The sequence below is a fragment of the Pararge aegeria genome, chromosome 19 (assembly GCF_905163445.1).
Source record: "Pararge aegeria chromosome 19, ilParAegt1.1, whole genome shotgun sequence".
In the NCBI taxonomy this organism is placed as follows: domain Eukaryota; kingdom Metazoa; phylum Arthropoda; class Insecta; order Lepidoptera; family Nymphalidae; genus Pararge; species Pararge aegeria.
This window is the reverse complement of record NC_053198.1, coordinates 9,653,291-9,672,258: the sequence shown is the minus strand read 5'-3', so window position 1 is coordinate 9,672,258 and position 18,968 is coordinate 9,653,291. Positions and strand designations below refer to the sequence as shown.

Genomic DNA, 18,968 nt, shown 5'->3' with positions numbered 1-18,968 from the left:
CTTAATTTTATTTTAGGTCTTACTTTTGTTTTATAAAAAAGATTCTGGGTCATTTAACTTTGCCAATCATCGGCTTTTGCAATGACCTAATTGGCGCCGTAAGTCTGTTTTTAAAACATTAATTGTGTCTCGAAATTAAAACAAAATATTAAACAAGATGCTAATTACCGATTAAAAACTCACTTACAATGCTGTGTTTACTTTTCAAAGTAAGTTTAATCAGTGGATTTCTTTTATTCAACGGCAAGTCAGCCTTTAACGGGTTTCACCTGGTGGTAAATGAGGATGCAGTCTAAAATCGTAGCAGGCTTACCCGTTGGTTTAAACCCATACCCCTAATCGATTTGACATGGTACTGGATCGAGAAATCACTTGGTGGCAGGTCTTTGTTGGTAGGGTGGTATTTGGTAACTAGCACTGGCGTGCACTGGGTTTCTTACCAGGTTATGCATACAGCAGGAAAATTGCACAAAATGGCAAAAATCCTTCTCCCATACGAGCTATATTTAAACTTTAGGGTAGGCAGTGCTTTTGTGCATGTATGAAGTGCACGCCACTGGTAACTAGCCATGACCGAAGACACCTACCAGACCAGATCAGAGAAAATTCTGAAATATTTAATTCCATGACCACTGCGCCAGGGTGTTTTTTTAGCTTATTTAACTCTTTTCACAAATGGTGTAGGGCTTTAGAACACAAATTCTTGATGTTGGTTTTATTTTAAGTCTCCATTTATTTATAAATAGACTCGTCTCTTCCGACGTGGTAATCCTTATCTTCCAAGACTTTTTTGCCGGACTTTTGGACTATTTAACAATGTTTTAGCTAAAATAATGCTTATAATTGTACTGATTATCAATAAAATTAACAAGTTATTTTACTGTACAAAGAAGCGAAACACAGTAGCCCATAATAATGTGTCTAAATTTTTATATTAAACTAGCGTACCCAGCCCGCTTCGCAGGGCTAGATTTTGGTTTATTTTATTTAAACAATAAACTTACATCATTAAATTTTTTATTTAAGTCTCATAATATATTCAATCATTTATTTATCTCAGTATTCATGCTCTTCTATTCTCTTCTCGAGCGGGTGAAGATCATTATCTACAAACATGTACACCCAACAATAGAATATCATCATAGTAAATAAAAGCTGTATTTGACAGTTTGACAGTTCAAAAATAGGAGTGCTCCGATCGTCACCAAACTTTACAGGATTACTCGCCAGGTCAATCCGGAGATTCCCTGAAAGTTTCATTTAAATCGGTCCAGCCATTTCGGAGCCTATACGGAACATACCCACATACTTTCTCTTTTATATAGATTATACAGATATCTAGTATAGATTGTGTTTTATTCCTTCCGTTGATGTAAAATATATAACTTCTCTTTACAACTTAATATAACTTTTCTTCTTAAGACAGTAATCTGGTCTGACCAGAGGTTTTTTTCCTCGTGGAATATAAAAAAAAATATTTTAATATTTACACATCTATGTTTACTCATTTAAGTAAAGTCTAAATCGAAATGACGCACTGAAATTAAAATTTGGACAAAAAGCAAAGAGAACTAGTAAATATTAGAGCTGTTCACAAGATAAGTAAAAATAATTAGCTATTTACTAATCCACGGAATTCCCTTCTTTCGTAAACAGATCTGTTTGAGAATACCAAGAATCGATTTATGCATCACAAATGATCGCACACAAACAATAGTTAGTCATAACAAGATAGGTATCTACTTATCTTCTAGCTAGAGTTGGGCTGAAAAGTTTTTTAGAGATTCATAGAAAAATGCTATAAAAATAGTGGACCTAATATGTATAACTTTGGAAAAAATCCAGTCTTTTTAAACCCTGCCGGTCGCACTAGTCATTATAATTGTTTAATATATAGTTTTAACGGCGCCATAACAAAAACTTAAGAGCTTAGAGTTCATTCCACATTTAGCACGAATTCACTTATGATTCCAATCAAGATTTGGAATTACATGATTCTGGACACCGCCTGGATTGCTAACGGAATTCCGAAATTACGAGAAAGCGATTAAAGCCGAGAATTGTGTAAGATCAGATCATCTTTGCTTTTGAAAAATACTCGTAAACCTAGGCTTTCTTCTTTGACTTGATGCAAAACCTAACGCATTGTTAAATTGTAGTATATCTATGAATGGATGTCATCAATATGGATAAAGTTAACCGATTTTCTTATATTTTTTGATAACCTAGTTTTTTTTAGTGGACACTTGAGTAGCACCGTTCTGACCCACCACTAATACCCGTTATTAATATAATAACGGGTATTCATCAATTTAATCCGAAATTTCGTTGTGCTATCCTTATCCTACCCTGTGTATAGGGATAATCTGTTGTTGTAATGTGTTTTTGTTTTAATGAAAACACTGCTACTGAATTATTTAGCTTTTGTGATAGTATTCTAGACCTGTTTTAATTATTACAAGTAACGTAATATCATAATATTGTGTTGGTAATTATTTCATTATGGGTTCGCGGTTTTCATAGTGGTGAGCGGTAATAGCAGACAATCTCATTACCTTGTTATTTATTTTAATTTATATCACAATTGTTGCCGTAGTATATACAGCTTTATTCATATATACAGTAGTATTTACAGCTTTATTCATATTTTCACATTAAAAAAAAATAAACGGGATATAAAATTGACTTTGGTATTCCAATGTTTATCCTAATAAATCGGTGATAGCTTAGTAAATCTAAACAGCCTAATGATTAGGGCTTCGGCCTACCTTTCGGGAAGACCTAATAAATTGATCTCATTTTTCAGAGTTATGTAGATTTTAAATTTATGTATTTAAATATCACTTGATTTAACGGTGAAAGGAAAGCTTCGTGAGGAAACTTGCCCGCTGAGAGTAGGTACTCAAAATCGTGTAAAGCGTGCATATCCGTACTTAGCTTTGTCGACGCCGGCCTGAACTATTCTTATTCTGAGACGAAATCCGTGCCCTGTACTAGGCCGGTAATGAGTTGACAATGATGATTATGATAGTATGTAGATTGAAGTTTTATAACGAATATTTAATCAGAATTTTTATAAAATGATTTTTCCCATCTTCCCAATTCGAAAAAAAAATATTCTGCGTATTTTATTCTGTTTCTCATAATTTTTCTCATTCTTCATCATTCATTTCCGTAGATGCAAGCAATTTTTGTGCGATCGGTGAAGTGGAAACAGATACACTTTCAATTTTATAACAGGTATAAGTATGGATTATTGCATCGGTTGAAAAATTGATCAATCAATAATTTGTGTTCTTAGATATCAAAGGAGTCTTATTTCATTGCAAGCAGCCGAACCTTGGGGAATCACACAACTGGGCTAACAATTTTATAACACAGGTGATCGCTATAAATGGGTCAGCGAGCAATCAACGATCTATAATCATATGTAAGGAGGGTAATTTTATTAATTTTATTGCTCCTTAACAAAGGTCGGCTCGCGATTCATGGCCAAGAAAGAATTAGCAAAATGTATTGTATTAGTTCATCTAAAATCTAAACAAAGTGACTCCTTACACTCTTTTTTAAGTTGCAGATTGTAATATCAGGAATCGTTAAACCTAGAGAGTTGAACTTTACACAGAATTTGTATTTCTGTGAGTTTCCATTTTTCTATACATGAAACGTAATTTTGATGGTCTTTTTTTGCTCGATCTTAATAATCTCGATACTATCCAGTGTTTCATATTGCATATTGGTAATTGGTACGAAACCCTTCATCTGCAATTGCAGCTCGAACTTAGCCCTGTTTTTTATCATTGAGAGGTTTGCGCTTTACTAAAATCTCTTCTGATGGCACAGTTATCTTTATGTACATTTAATTTGTACACTTGACTGTGATATTAGGGGCTTGTGTCCAAAGGTCAACCTTCGGAACATTGACGTTCAAACTTTTGAAACATCAAATCTTTTTTGTTTTTTGTTACAATGACGGCCGATTGGCGCAGTGGGCCGCGACGCTGCTTTCTGAGTCTAAGGCCGTGGGTTCGATTCCCACAACTGGAAAATATTTGTGTGATGAACATAAATTTATTTCAGTTCTGGGTGTTTGTATGTTCGAGTATATTATAAGTATTTATATTTAGGCATATAACTAGCTCTTGCCCGCGACTTCGTCTACGTTTGATTTTGTTTTTGGATGTGGCATTGAATTTAGTTAAAGTTCTAAAAAATTTTAAGTATTTAGTATCGCTTAGCCTTAAATGAGGGGTTTGCTGCTGTCCGCTGAGGAGTTCTGTCCTCTATCTCCAACCACATTCATCAGATCTAAACAAAGTTTGGGCAAAATTAAAAACATATTGTAACCTCTATAGTACAAATTATTTAAATCGGTTATAATTTGTCGGAGTTATGGTGTTAAATCGTCATAGGAACCGAGCTTAATATCGGGATAAAAAGTATCCTATATTACTTCTAACACTTCCCAGAATATGTGTACAAAGTTTTATGAGGATCAGTTAAGTAGTTTTTGCGTGAAAGCGTAACAAACAAACTTACATTTACATTTATAATATTAGTAGGGAGTAGGGAGTAGGGATTAATAAAAATATTCATCAGTCATCTTTGGGGCTAGAAGGCGATGTGTGTGTTGTCGTAGTATATTTATTTATTTACTATAGCTACTACTGGTTTTAAAGCCAGAGTCTACCGTCGTTTTAGTAGTAGCGGAGCTTTATGTGGCAGACTCGCACGGGGAAGCAGTACCGCCATACGTATTTCTGCCGCCGAGGAAACATTGCTCGCACAACAGGCCCATTAAGTTTCACATCTACGTCTAAGGTTAATGGACACAGCGAGGCACTTTGCAAGACGTCTTCGTTGCATGCCCTGCGAAGTGTTGCTCTGTTTATAGGTGATGTTTTTCCACACACCATTAGGTGGACCATCTTGTGGTTTTGTCTCAGAATGAATACTATAAAAAAACTAAAATCGGCGATTTTTTTACCATAGGTCATTCTTAAATAATCATAGTAAATAGCAAAGTATTTATATATTTGTATAATTTTAAATAATATTTATTGCACCACCTACCTCTTTTCTATGTTTTTTCCTTTTACGCCATTGGTTGCCTGGAAAAATTGTTATGTAGCGATAAGGCCACCAAATTGTACTCTCTTGATATGTATTTATATCTCTGTAACTACTTTTTTTCTTTGGTGTACAATAAAAGTGTATTCATTCATTCATTAATTCAAAGTAAATCCATCCTTCCAACCTTCGTACACACGCTTACCTGCCAAAGCCACGATACCCCAATTTCTTGATAGTCCATCGTTCTTACCTGTGTACCTTTTAGCTTTTATAAAAATACGAAGGTCTGCGGTTCACGTGCTCTAAAGCCATTTCATATGAATATCATAGTTGACGAGCTTTAATTTATAAGTGTTAACATTCATTGCACTGTGGTATGAGATAACGCTGGCTTATCCGATTAAAGCAAAGGCAACAATCGTACGTTCTCATTAACAATTGAACTGTTTAACATTAATGATTAAGAGTTAAAAATAAAATCGGTTCAATAAACTTACATTAGGTAGGTACGTGTAACCGGATCTTGCGTTGAATGATATTATACTGACCAACAGCCAGTTACTATAAATGTATATATGTATAATAATCAAACGTAATATAAGTAGGTAGGACCGAACCGTAATGCTGTTTGATAAAATTTTAATTTAAATTACGTCGATTTTCACGACATCCCACACATCTGGTACTGAATAAACCGGTTATTATGCGTAAAATGCTTACTGATTATGGAAATAATCTAATGAGTTCATATAAATCATAGCTTATTTAAACATATTTTTATATGACGTTCAACAAAAAATAAATAAATGGTTTTTTTATTGGCTTGTTTTCGACCACTGTTAGTTGTTATTTCCAGATAATTTAAATAATTTAAAGTGTTACAAATAGATAGAAGCTGATGGCCCATTTGATGGTACCTGAGTGGAAAAGCATTGCTACACAGACGAGACGCAACAGAGCAACACTTCGCATGGCATGCAAGGAGCATGTCCTTCAAAATGTCGCTCTGAGTCTATCAATTTTAGGCGTAGGTGGAAAGCCTCATGTGCTTGAAATTACACCAGCAACCACGACCTTCAGACCCCAACACAGCACTGCAACAATGCTGCTTCTTCTTATTTAGGTGCCCGTTCAACTAGTGAAGGTTGGCCGTTAGTTTTAGATAATTTTTCTTTTCTCTCGCGAGGCTAAACAGCTGGGCGGCACTCGCGATCCCAGTCCACTCCCTAATGCTGCGCAAACAAGATTCCCTCTTGCGACCGATGCGTCTCTTTCTAGCAACTTTGCCCATCATTATCAGTTGCAGTAGCAGACTACTTCGAGCGTGTGCTTCGGCGTGACAGATACAGATATCTGGCATGCCGAAGCACATGCCCTAGATAAGCAACTTTAACAATGCTGCTTAGCGGTACTATAAATCTTGGTGATAGCACTTCCCTGGACGAGATCTGTCACAAAAACAGCTCCAAAAATATATATATTATTTATTCCAAGTAAGGTTGGCCCTAGCAGGCTCCTTGCAATGTCAAGAAATCTTATATGTCAGCAATGAATGTGGATTATATTACATATCGGTTATGATTTAAAACTTACAAAATAAACTAAAGTCAAAAATAGCATCGTTAACCAAGATACGTTAACCATGTTCCAGAGCTTTGTTATTGTACTTTTTGAATGATAAACCGTTCCTTATAACAACTACTTTCGCCAAAGGTTGTCTGCGAGAGATCGCTTTAGCGCCTTATATATATAATATAATAATAATAATAAACCGTAAAGTATCAATCATCATCATCATCATCATTAATAATTAATAAAGAATAATTAATAATGAGAGACCCGTGCCCTGACTACAGGGCACGGGTCTCTTCTCAGAGAGAGACAAGTTAAAGCCGTTGTCCACCACGCTGACCAGGTGCGGATTGAGAGACTTCACACGCATTTGAGAACGTTCTGGATGGGGAACTCCAACATGAAGCACGCAGGATTTTTTCCTACGTTTGACTCGCCCTAACCACTAGGCTATATCTATGAAAACATGTATTATTTTCAGGAATCTCTACTGTTACTGCTGGTGGCCAGCGGGCTGGCGTTATCAGCAGATCCATGTTGCCCAAACAACGAAGTTATCAAGGCTCGTGGCTATTGCGACAACAACTCCACGGAGCAGATTAAACTGAATTGTTCGATGGGCCGCATGCTTCTGAGTGACGTAATCCTTAACGGGGACAAGGTTTCCACTAAAGATTCGCCCAATTACATATTTGTGGAGGATCCTAGACTGTAAGTACTTATCAAGGAATTCACTTGTCATCATCAACATCATCCTACAAACCATTAAAAATCCACTTTGCTGGATTCAGGTATTTTGTATCGAGTTCACAACACAAACGGCTCGCTTGATGTCGTCTACCTACCTCGTATTCTTTTTCGAAGTGAAAAAAACATGCTTGATTGGGTGAAATTGGTTTTCTACCACCCATTTCGTATGATCGTAATAAACGACGATGTTACTTATGTTTGATGACAACGACGATGTTGCACTTTGAGCGGGATCGATGTATTGTTATGGCGGTATCTTTTATCTAAAAAACTATAAATACAATTTGGTACTCCAACTTTAATATTTCCAGATATTGCCTCGGCCAAATGTATCTTAACGCCAGCGAACCAAGCCAAGGACTAATACCGGTAGCAGTGACGTGTTTCGAGAAGATTCAAAAGAACGACATAGAAACTGGGGGAATTTTGACGCTTGTTTCTGTGGTCTTCCTTCTCGCTACATTTTCAATTTACATGTACTTGCCGCAATTGAGGTAAATAATAGTAATAATAATCTCTTTATTTCAGGCAAAGCCCATAGTAATACTTTTAAAATTACAAAATTAGAGAAAATAACAAAACTATACAATATCAAATTAAAATTAAAAATGCTATATACAAAAAGCTATGTAATTTTTTTATTGGCCATCATACAAAAATGTCTGCTATGATTATGACCATTAAGAATACACAGAATCCTCACTCAGCCATTATTTTATGTAGTGCATTGTGTCCAAAAACAGTGAAAATGCCCCGCGCGAGTCTCACTTTACACCCGCAAAATATTGCTCGCTCACAAACTTTCCCATTTTTAAATTTTATAGTGAGCGCTTGGAACCTTAGAGGTAAAATAATACCGTCATCTGCTAAATGAACAAACTGTTAGTCACTTCATACGAAGTGACTAACAGTTTGTTCGAGAAACCGTTTTAAAGTGGAGTGGTTTTTAATATTCAATATTAGTCATTTAGACGGTTTCTGTATGTTCTTAATTCTGTGATTATGACGTATGGGTACGTTTACGTGTAACACGTAGACGAGTTTGTACTAAATTTAAATTCGTTAGTGAATTAATTAACGACTAAAACCTATATTGTAGAAATATAGTTAGTTTGCAATTAAAATTTGTTATAAAATTTTTTGCGAGGAAACGATATTAGGATAGGATAGAATGTATATAAAAAAATTCCATCGTAACAATAGCAATTAGAGAGAATTCCGGATATCCTTTTTAGAGATCTGTACAAAAATGGCTAAAAAAGGAACCCTATTGGTGTGACCTCGTCAATTTTTCGCAAAGTATATTATTTCAACATGCAGTGAACAGTTTCATAAATTTTAATGCTTAAAATTTATTTTATTATCATTGCCAAATTTGTAGTGGGGTTACTAGGTCAATTACTTATCCTATCTTCCCATTTTGTAAACCAAACAATCTGAAATATCTGCCTAATTATAGTTGTTAGGTTTAAACAAAATAAAACGATTTGTCGAAATGGCAGAAAAAAAATAACGACAATACTTTACTTCTTCTTCTTCTTTTGCTTTTTTGGCTTTTAGGTGTGCCAAATCGGCACGTTGTATTTCGCCAATGTCACTTATACTTGGAAGATCCACAAAGGTGATTGTCAAAAAGTAAACATTATATAAATATAGCACTAAATACTTTACTATCAAATAGTGATTAGAAGCATAAATAATCGTAGTTCCAAACAATAACAAAAAAACTTTTTAGTAGTCCCTAGTAGTGGAACTTAGAGGAGTACTACCACCATGTATTTTTTTGCCGCAAAGTAGCATTGCTTCGAGGCTGTAATGTGGCCTGAAAGGGCGTGGTTGCCGGTGTAATTCAGGCACATGAGGTTTAACACCTACGTCTCAAGTTGATGGACACAGGGCGGCATGTTGCAGGACGTGCTCGTTGTATGCCCCACGAATTGTTACGCTGTTTTTAGGCGATGGTTTCCCACTTTTCCAATCAATTTACTTTGTACGTCAATTATTAGATACTATAGATTGTTGATGGCAGAGTAAAATGTTCCTGGGAATCCGCCAGTTCATTTAATATTCACTATTAATGAAATAGTGAATATTAAATGAACTGGCGGATTATATTCTATTTCAAATTCATTCATTTCACTTTCACATTGATTATGATATTTGCCACTAGCTAGCGTATAAGTCAATAAGCATGGAGTATATGACCTATACTTACAACGAATCCAAATTATTGTTTTTAAATAGCGGAAACTACACAGACGTCTGAGTTATGACGACGCCTGACGACGCGATGACGTCTGACGCGTTACTTCCGTCAGAAAAAATCTGAGTTACTCCTTAGACCTAACCTAAAGAAGTTTTACTTCAAAAAAACAAAAGTATTTTTTTCTTGTTCATACAGGCGGTCGAAATTCAACCGAATGACTAAGTTTTTTATTACGGCATGGAATCGCAGAAGTTCTTACTGAGTTTTAATTTATGATTAATCTTTTCCAGGGACCTCCAGGGAATATGCTACATGTGCATGTGCGTCAGTATGGCTTTAGGGTTTTTATCCCTTGGAATTCTGCAACTCAGTCCTGGATTTAGGGGTCAAATATGTGCTATAACAGGTAACCCATCGTGTGACTGTTTAATGAGTATTTTATTCATCATCATCATCATCATTATTAACCCATCACTAGCCCTGTACAGGGCACGGGTCTACTCTCAGAATGAGAAGGGCCGTAGTCAACTAAGCTGGCCCGGTGCGGTAGATTTCACACACCTATGAGAACGGTATGGAGAACTGTCACGCTTGCAGATTTACTCACGATGTGTTCCCTCATCATTAAAGCAAATGATATTTTAAATTCCTCAAATTAAAAACGCACATAACTCCGAAAAGTTAAAGGTGCGTGCCGAGGATCGAACTCGGTCCCCTCGAAAGAGAAGCCGATGCTCTGGCCACTAGGCTATAACCGCTAATGCTTTATATTATTTTACTAACAACATGCTGTTGCCCGTAAATTCGTCCGCGTTTGTTTTTTTTAAAGCTTCATTTAGAAACAGTTTATTTGAGAGATGTGTGTTTAAAGTTCTTATCTTTAAAGTCTTTAGGCTTTAGGTGTAATCCTTAAATTGTTTAAAATCGTGAAAACCTCTCAATTTAAAGTCCAATTGGAATGAATTAAAAAGTATTGAACTGCTTTAAAACACCCTTGATGATAAAACTATTTATTTTTAAAAAGAATACTGCGAATAATGTAACCCACTTTTGTTTCCACCAGCGATTTAAATAATTTTTATAACACAAATTATTTATTCAGTGCGAATTAACTACGGTAGTTAGATATATTCCCTAGCGGACTTTTTTATATGTTATAATGAGTACTTTAATAATTTAGTTTTTATGTAAAATTCAAAAGTTTTCTCAGAGCACGTCAATTGATGAATTTTAAAAGCCAAATTTGCTAGCTGGGCTACGTTATTGTTACTAAGTGATAGTTTAGCTTTCTTTTGGTGAAGAAATGCTTAAAATCGGACCAGTAATTCCAAAGCTTAGTATATACTATATACTACGACAACGCACACATCGCAATCTAGCCCCAAAGTAAGCGTAGCTTGTGTTACGGGTACTAAGATGACTGATGAATATTGTTATGAATAATATACATAAATACGTATAATATACATATAAACACCCAGACACTGAAAAACAGTCATGCTCATCACACAAACATTTTCCAGTTGTGAGAATCGAACCCACAACTGGAAAATGTTTGTGTGTGTGTGTTGGGTAAACACAAAATACTCTTCATGATTTAAATCAAATTATCCTCGCTATATGTTAGTATCGAGTATGATTGATAATTTATTTTTTACCAATTTGTGATCTAAAACTTAAACGTGAACGTTATTATTCCAGGTTTCCTAGTGTACTTCTGGATGATAGCAACTTTCTCGTGGATGAACGTTATAAGCATCAACATGTATAGAACAGTGCAGTAAGTAATGCTTAATTATGTATTTAGGCTCTTTTATATATAATCTATATTTATAAAACAAAGTCGTGTTAGTTACACCATTTATCACTTGTGAACGGATGGACCGATTTTCTTTTGTTTCATTTGTTTGATTCCTGTTAGTCCTTGGATAGGATAACAAGTATTAAAATATAATATTTATCAAAACAAAAAAAAATTTTGAATCAAAACAATAATCAAGCCGTTCATTAGTAATAAAACACAACTGACACCGCACGTCATGTTGTCTTTAAACGTAGAACGGTTGATGCGACAGATAGAGAGTTACATTAATCCGGAGTAACATGAGTTTAACGTATTGTATTTTACAAACACATTGTGGCCAAATGAAATTCGCGGGGACAGCTAGTATTTTATAGAAATAGATAGAAAAGGATAGAGGAGGCCTATGCCCAAAAATGGGCATTCCAAATGACGTTAAATACTTAACATTGACATTGAATACCTAACATTGACATATAACGATTTTATAAATGACAAAGTAAAATAACAAGAATAATTAAGATTAAAATTTAAGATAGCAAATGATTGTAAAATTTTGACATACACAAACTGACTAAAATTACAATGAATCAATTTATTAATTACTATGTACGACTGAAAATTGTTATGTGTTAAAACGAATGCGAATGTTTTACAGTTGGAAATAAAGACTTTATTATTATTATTATATATAATATCTATTTTATAATAATATGTTGTGTATTTTAATTTTTGAAGGAAATAAATGTTAAAGAGTATGAATATTAGTGTAATATTGATCCCACAAAATTAAGAACATACAGTAACCGTGTACACGACCTAATATTGAAACATCAAAAACCACTTCACTTTAGAATGGTTTCTCGAACAAAAGGTTAGTCACCTCATACCATTTTGCAGTAGACAGTAATTATAAGTTTTTGTTAAAAATAAAATTGGTTGCCTGTAAAGTCGGTATACGGGCGAAAGTTTTACGTGACAACGACTTTGAGTGGTAAAATAATTTTAATGTGAATATTCATTCGTATAGTAGGAAGAAGGATGAAATAATAGTAACAATTTAAAACATTTATTTATACAAAGAATTATATTTAAAACATTAATTTATACAAAGAATCTCGCACTGAATTTCATATTAACAAAATTTTATTTTTACCTGTACACATACATACGTATTTATATACAAATATACATACAATAACTTGCAATACATTTGCGTACAATGAAACAGCGTTTACTACAAAGGGACGCGTGCTTTTCACTTTTTATGTCTGTCTCTCTCGCTCTTAGGCGGGCTAACCATGCCCGAGTGGAAGGGACGCGTGCCTCTCACTCGCTCTCATTGTGAGCGCATAACGTGAGCGGAGCGTAACGCAGTTTCTTGAAGTGTCACCCGGCAAACCAATTTATAAGACGTTGTCACGTCAAAAGTTTTATTTATTCCGCGGGTGTAAAGAATGACGCGCGCGGGGCGTTTTCAATGTTTTTAGACAAAATACACTGCATAAAATAATGGCTGAATGAGGATTCTGTATGTTGTTACTTCGAGGATTAATCCATAGTTTCAAAAATATATACTGATTACAGACTGTAGTAAAGTTTAAATTATTAATATATTTTCAGGGACGCTAGTTACTTGAAAAAGACCGAGAGGAGGCAGCATTTCATATACAATTGCTACGCTTGGGGTTTCGCCATTTTCTTCCTGATCGTGTCTCTTATCACCGATTTGGTAGAAGGAGATCATTATAAACCAGGCATTGGGGACAGCAGTTGCTGGTTTAGCGGTAACCTTTAAATACTATCTCAGAATCAAAGTCAACACTTGACGATCACCCTAAATTTATTAACGACACACTGCTAGACACAGGTCTTCCTCTCATAGGACATAGGGTTTTAGAGCAAAGACCCAACAAGCTGCTCCAATGCGGATCGGTGGCTCCTAGTTTGACGGCTGCTAGTTAGAGGTTGACTTCGCCAATTTCCTAATTTCGGACTGGCAGTAAAAATTATTTAACTGAAAATCCCAATACCTAACAAGTTTGGCTCGGCTAGAGATTCGAACCCACGACCTCGTGATACGCGGTTAAACATGCTAACCACTGGACCAATGAGGTAGTTGTCAGCAGAATTTGACTGCCTTACTGATGGTACTGACGACCTCCCGAGCGGTGAGCCCTTTGGTTTTACGTTGGAGATCCCGGGTTGGATTCCCGGCACAGGCATTTTGGGAATTTATAATTTTTCAATTTTCTTTGGTTTGGTCTAGTGGCAGGCTTCGGCCGTGGCTAGTTATCACCCTACCGATAAAGAAGAGCCGTAGTACGGTGTCTCGTAGGAACCGATTAGGATGTATGGGTACCTATAATATAACTGCCATACTCCCTAAAAGGTTAGTCGCTACCATCTTAGACTGCATTATCACTTAACATTTTTTTTTTCTCCTTCTGTCAATCAAGTTTTTATTCGCAAGTTGTGGCAGTGGGTCTACAATACATTTACATTTATATGTTTTTTTCATTTTATGTTTAGTTTTATAAGATTTATTGTAACCTGTTGATTGTCCATTAAATAAATAAACATCAGGTAATATTGCAGTCAAGGGCTAACTTGTAGTGGAATACTAGTCACTACTGACAGACAGACTTGCTGTTTCAAAAATATCACTTGCTTCAACGGTGTAGGAATCCTGCATGTCTGTGTATTCTCCATAATGATCTCAGAAGCGTGTGGAGTCCACAAATCCGCACTGGGCCAGCGTGATAGACTACGGCATAAACCCTTCTCATTGTGGAAGGGCCCCGTGTCCTTAATTGTGCCTCTAATGGGTTGATATGGCAATGATAATGAAATTTGTTCTATCTTTCAGGTCGTACCGAAACATGGATATTTTTCTACGGACCAATCGCTACACTGATCACCGCTAATATAATGCTGTTCCTTTTATCCTCCTTCGAGTTGTGGAGGAGTACGAGGAAGTACGAAGTCAACAAGTTGAACAACCTTAAGCATAAGTAAGTAGAATTTCACACAAGAGATGAACGTAATACGTATACCATTTGGCGTGCACTTCATACATGCACAAAAGAACTGCCTACCCAAACTATTTTATATCACTCGTATTGGAGGGGATTTTTTTTATTTTATGCCATGTACCTACTATATGCATACCCTGGTCAAAAACCCTATCCACGCCACTGACGTATACCTACCTAAACAAAGGCTAACGAAAAGAGATAAATTCAAAATAACAAATACTTTAATCATGCTGTATATAAACATACTAATAATCTGTATAATAGGTATTTAAAGAAATATAATCTTTTATAAACAAAACATTAGTAATTATAAACAAAAGGTGATAAAAAGAATCGACTTACTAGAAACGGACATAAATTAGTGAAAATTACAAAAACCCTTCGTCGGTTACGCTTTTATAACATAATACCGAAGTTAATATTGGATCTGCCTTTACCCAAGTTTAAACAATGCATTAAAACACATCTACTTAATCGTGGTTACTACACGATTGATGAATTACTAAACGACAAGGCTGCTTGGAAGCAGGACGCTGCGCTCTAATATCTCACAAGATAGAAAAATTCTAAAGATTGTGAAACTGTAAACTGATTTTGAAAAAGAGCAATCTGCTTAGTTTTTTGCCGGCTCTTCTCGGTAGAATCTGCCTTTTGAAGAGCCGGTGGTAGAGTCACTACAAACATACTACCTCGACCTTTACCTTTTTGAATTTGAATATACCAAAACAAAGGCCAACGAAAAGAGATGATCAATGTACACAATCTTTTACGGTTTAATAAATTAGCATTATCTTTGGCCTTTGTTTAGAAACATACTATGTTTTATATGTACCAGCGTTAACCTCATAATCACGACAGTATCTACTAAAGAATGATGCGATGGAACTTGAATACAAAAAAAGCTTCTACGAAAAAAAAATATTAACCTTTTTGCCTTTTTGAAAATGGAAAATCAACTGGACTCACACAATAAAAAGGTAATTTTTTTATTTTTAGGTTCTTAATTTCTCTCAAGCTGTTCCTCGTCATGGGAATTTCGTGGATCTTTGAAATAGCCAGCTTTGCTCACGGCGAATCACACATAATATGGTAAGAACTATAAATATTTTCTTTAATTTAAATTTAATTTATCCCACGGCGCGGCCTTTAAAAACGGTGACTCTTATCATGTATTTTAGCCCTCAATCCTCCTTTAGTTAATTATACGATCTGAAATGAATAGCGATATAAAAACATATAAAAGCTGATCGAATTGTATACCTAGGTTACCTAGGTTATATTTTTTCGCTGTTGTGTCAAGTGGCACGCAATGGATATTTAAAAATATGTATACACAGGCAAAACTTATCTGAGAGGGCGCCACAATCGGTCCGGCTTGATATCAACAAGGCACTGACCCGCGCTATTCTAAGCCAAGGTTTTTTTTGTACTTTCTCTGACTAAACTCACAAGGGTTGCTCTGTGGATTTGTTACATTAATAATATTTATTAAGAAGGTTTATAAAATACACTTTATGGATGTAGGTAGATGCATCAAAATATAAAAGTCTACGCTACTGAATTAGGATAATCCGTGTAATGCTAGTCGCAAGTTAAAAATAAATAAATATTTTTTATAATTACGTGATCAAATCAGATATTACGAGATACGTAAAAGAACAACAGTTACCGATTTAGCTCAGCGAGCTATGTCAATGGGTGGTATAGCATAGCTCGGTGAACCGATGGACATTGGGGTTCCAACTAGTTTCGGCGAGCCGCTTAAAGCACAAGTCCCGAAATTTTCAATTGCTTACAAAAGACCTATAACCCCCGTGGTTTCTCGCGATGATTGATGATGATGATGATATTTTCCTTCAATACAATTGTTACATTCCTATTTAAAAAAAAAAAACTTTACATTTAAAAGTTTCCAGGCTCTAACCGCATCAATTATATTCAAATATAATTTTAATTCCAGGCGGATAATGGACATATTCAACTGTCTCCAAGGAGTAGTTATCTTTTTAATTCTGGTCGTATTCCGGAGGCGTGTCGTACAAGGACTGGCCAGCGAAAATTGCTGTTCATTCATCACTCGCCCATGGGCTGAACGGCTAAGTCCCGATGATGATGCAGACGATCAGGAAATACTGGCTGATGATACCGTAGAGGTTAGACTTAACTAAATATAAGTGTTAAAGTATATACCGGGATAATTTCAAAATACCAAAAAGCTCTCGACCTGTAGTTGTTTACGTTAAAGCTAACAACGATTGTTTTAAGACTTATTTTTTAACTCGATAATTTATGAAATATTCAATATTCTCTAATACAATGATACTCTGTAATGTACCTAACGTCGGAGACAGCGCGCTAACCATGACTACAGGGGCATGTATTCGGTTTCACAGTGTAATGTCACTTTACAGAAATATTTGTCTGAAATAAATTAATACTGAATTTTTAAAAGTCGTTGTTAGTTTTAATGGAACTGCAAGGCCAAGAGTTTTTTGGTATTTTTTATTAAAACCTGTATGTAGCATCGCAGCAATGGCGAACACTGGGCATCTTACCAGGGTATGCATAGACCAGGAAAATTGCATAAATGGCAAAAAATATCCTCCGTTACGAGTTAATTATCAATTTTAGTGTAGGCAGTGCTTGTGTGCATGTATGAAGTGCGGCGTGCACTGCATCGCAGTATATAAAGATTATTAATTATATAAGATTGGATTAATCAAAACATTACAGCAACAAATACCTATGAGAATTTTTCATTTCTTATCACTTAATGGTTCAAAGACTAAAACTTATGTAAACACCCGACTGTGCTAATTTTCAAATCAACAGTTGTTACAACAAAAACTTTTTTTCTCACAGAATGGTCTCTGGTATTATATCTTTATTTTGTATCTAGTTCAAAGGAGGGTATCGTTTTGAGGGTTTTGTATCTAGTGTGTAGGTCGTAACCTCCACAATAAAAACGTTAGGGATGTGTAATGAATATGCCATAGGTTTTTTTTTTGTACAGTGTAGCCAAGTAGAGTTAAATTAAGCTCTAGGAAGATTAAGCTGTAATTTATTAAGTATAAACTTAAGCGTTAATGTAAAAGTATGAATCTACAATACTCGATATTTTAAGAACAAATATAACTTATAAAAATATCTACGTTAACGTTAGTGTTTTAGGAAATCCCCGAATGGTTTTCTTTGAAGTAAATACTTCTTACTATTGAAATATAAAGATCGATGTTATATTTATTGTAAGTAAACATTTTACATATAAGACGATTTATTTCTAATATTTTTAATTAAATGCATAAGCCCAATTCAGGTTAACTTTCTGCGGAGAAAGTTTTCAACTTTCATTGAACTTAATGTATTAAAAAAAAAAACAAAGATATCACCAAATAAGTAAAATTTGATTACATGCTTTATTTGTGTCTTTAAGTTACCTATTATGATTTAATAAATCAGTTTTTTACATTAATTACAATAACTAAAAAATTATTAAGTATGTTAACTTTACATTCATATTTTGTAAGCAAGCGTTTACTTAAATTATTGTTTTAAACTAAAAGTTATTAGTTTTTACTTGGTATATTAATTACTTAAATATTCCAACTATATAATATAACATTTACGTAAATTTATAATTTATATATGAACAATAACCCAAATGCATGATATTTATATTGTAAAGCAATAAATAAACGTGTTAAAGATGCAAAAGTTTAATTTAATTACTAGTAAACAGTTTGCCCACGACGTTATTCGCGTATAACTTCTAATACCGCACATCTAGGTACTAGATTTTCCTATAACAACTTTTCCTATTTTCCTATACAACATATCCTATCAACAGATTTCAATGCTCTAATTTCAATAATAGGTAGATTTTAAGATTCTTCATAAGGATGAAAGTTTGTGTTGCGATTGTTGACGCATTATTTCCGTTTTTATATAATTGTTTGTAGACAGCTTCTGAAAATCACACTTTCGTAAAGATAAATTATTTAGAAAGCCAAAGCCTTTACGGAACCATTTTAGGTGGTCTGGATTTTATTATGCGAATTTCACTAAAAAAATTACATGTAAAAAAGTAGGTAAGTGTGAGAACTGACATCAAAAATCTGTAATTAATGGGACAGAACAGTTTTCCGGATAAAATAGGCGGTAACTTAATAATATCTAAAATCTTAAAACCCTAAACGCCCTTTTAGGAAAGATTTCCGATTATATATGATTTCGATTTATTATGATTATTTTTGAAAAAGTCTAGAAACTGAACATTAATTATTATTGGTTATTAAAATCTAATTCGATTTGTGAAATTTTTAATGTAACAACGCCATCTATACGCCAGATAACCAAAAAAATATTATGCCGTATTGCTATACCAAAATATATGATTATTTGATGGGAATTATTGTAACAGAATTAAAAACAACTATTATAATTTATTTTATCATTGAATTAAAGAAAAGATACAAAAAAATATCCCATCCAATCTATTACACTCTAAAATATTTCTATAACATGTTCA

The 18,968-nt window shown here is 34.5% G+C and overlaps 2 protein-coding genes across 2 annotated transcripts in view; one reads left to right on the top strand and one right to left on the bottom strand.

Annotated features, from left to right (window-relative positions):
* Window positions 1–17,342, top strand: part of LOC120631998 — a 33,608-nt gene extending 16,266 nt beyond the window's left edge. The window contains exons 9-16 of the mRNA XM_039901727.1: window positions 7,131–7,356; window positions 7,707–7,889; window positions 9,892–10,007; window positions 11,303–11,381; window positions 13,026–13,189; window positions 14,272–14,416; window positions 15,437–15,529; window positions 16,401–17,342. Of these exons, the coding sequence (XP_039757661.1) occupies window positions 7,131–7,356; window positions 7,707–7,889; window positions 9,892–10,007; window positions 11,303–11,381; window positions 13,026–13,189; window positions 14,272–14,416; window positions 15,437–15,529; window positions 16,401–16,608 (1,214 nt within the window). The 3' untranslated portion in view covers window positions 16,609–17,342. The remainder of the gene's footprint in view (window positions 1–7,130; window positions 7,357–7,706; window positions 7,890–9,891; window positions 10,008–11,302; window positions 11,382–13,025; window positions 13,190–14,271; window positions 14,417–15,436; window positions 15,530–16,400) is intronic.
* LOC120631995 (RNA helicase aquarius) overlaps window positions 1–18,968 on the bottom strand; it is a 109,064-nt gene that overhangs the window by 60,530 nt on the left and 29,566 nt on the right. The window lies entirely within an intron of this gene.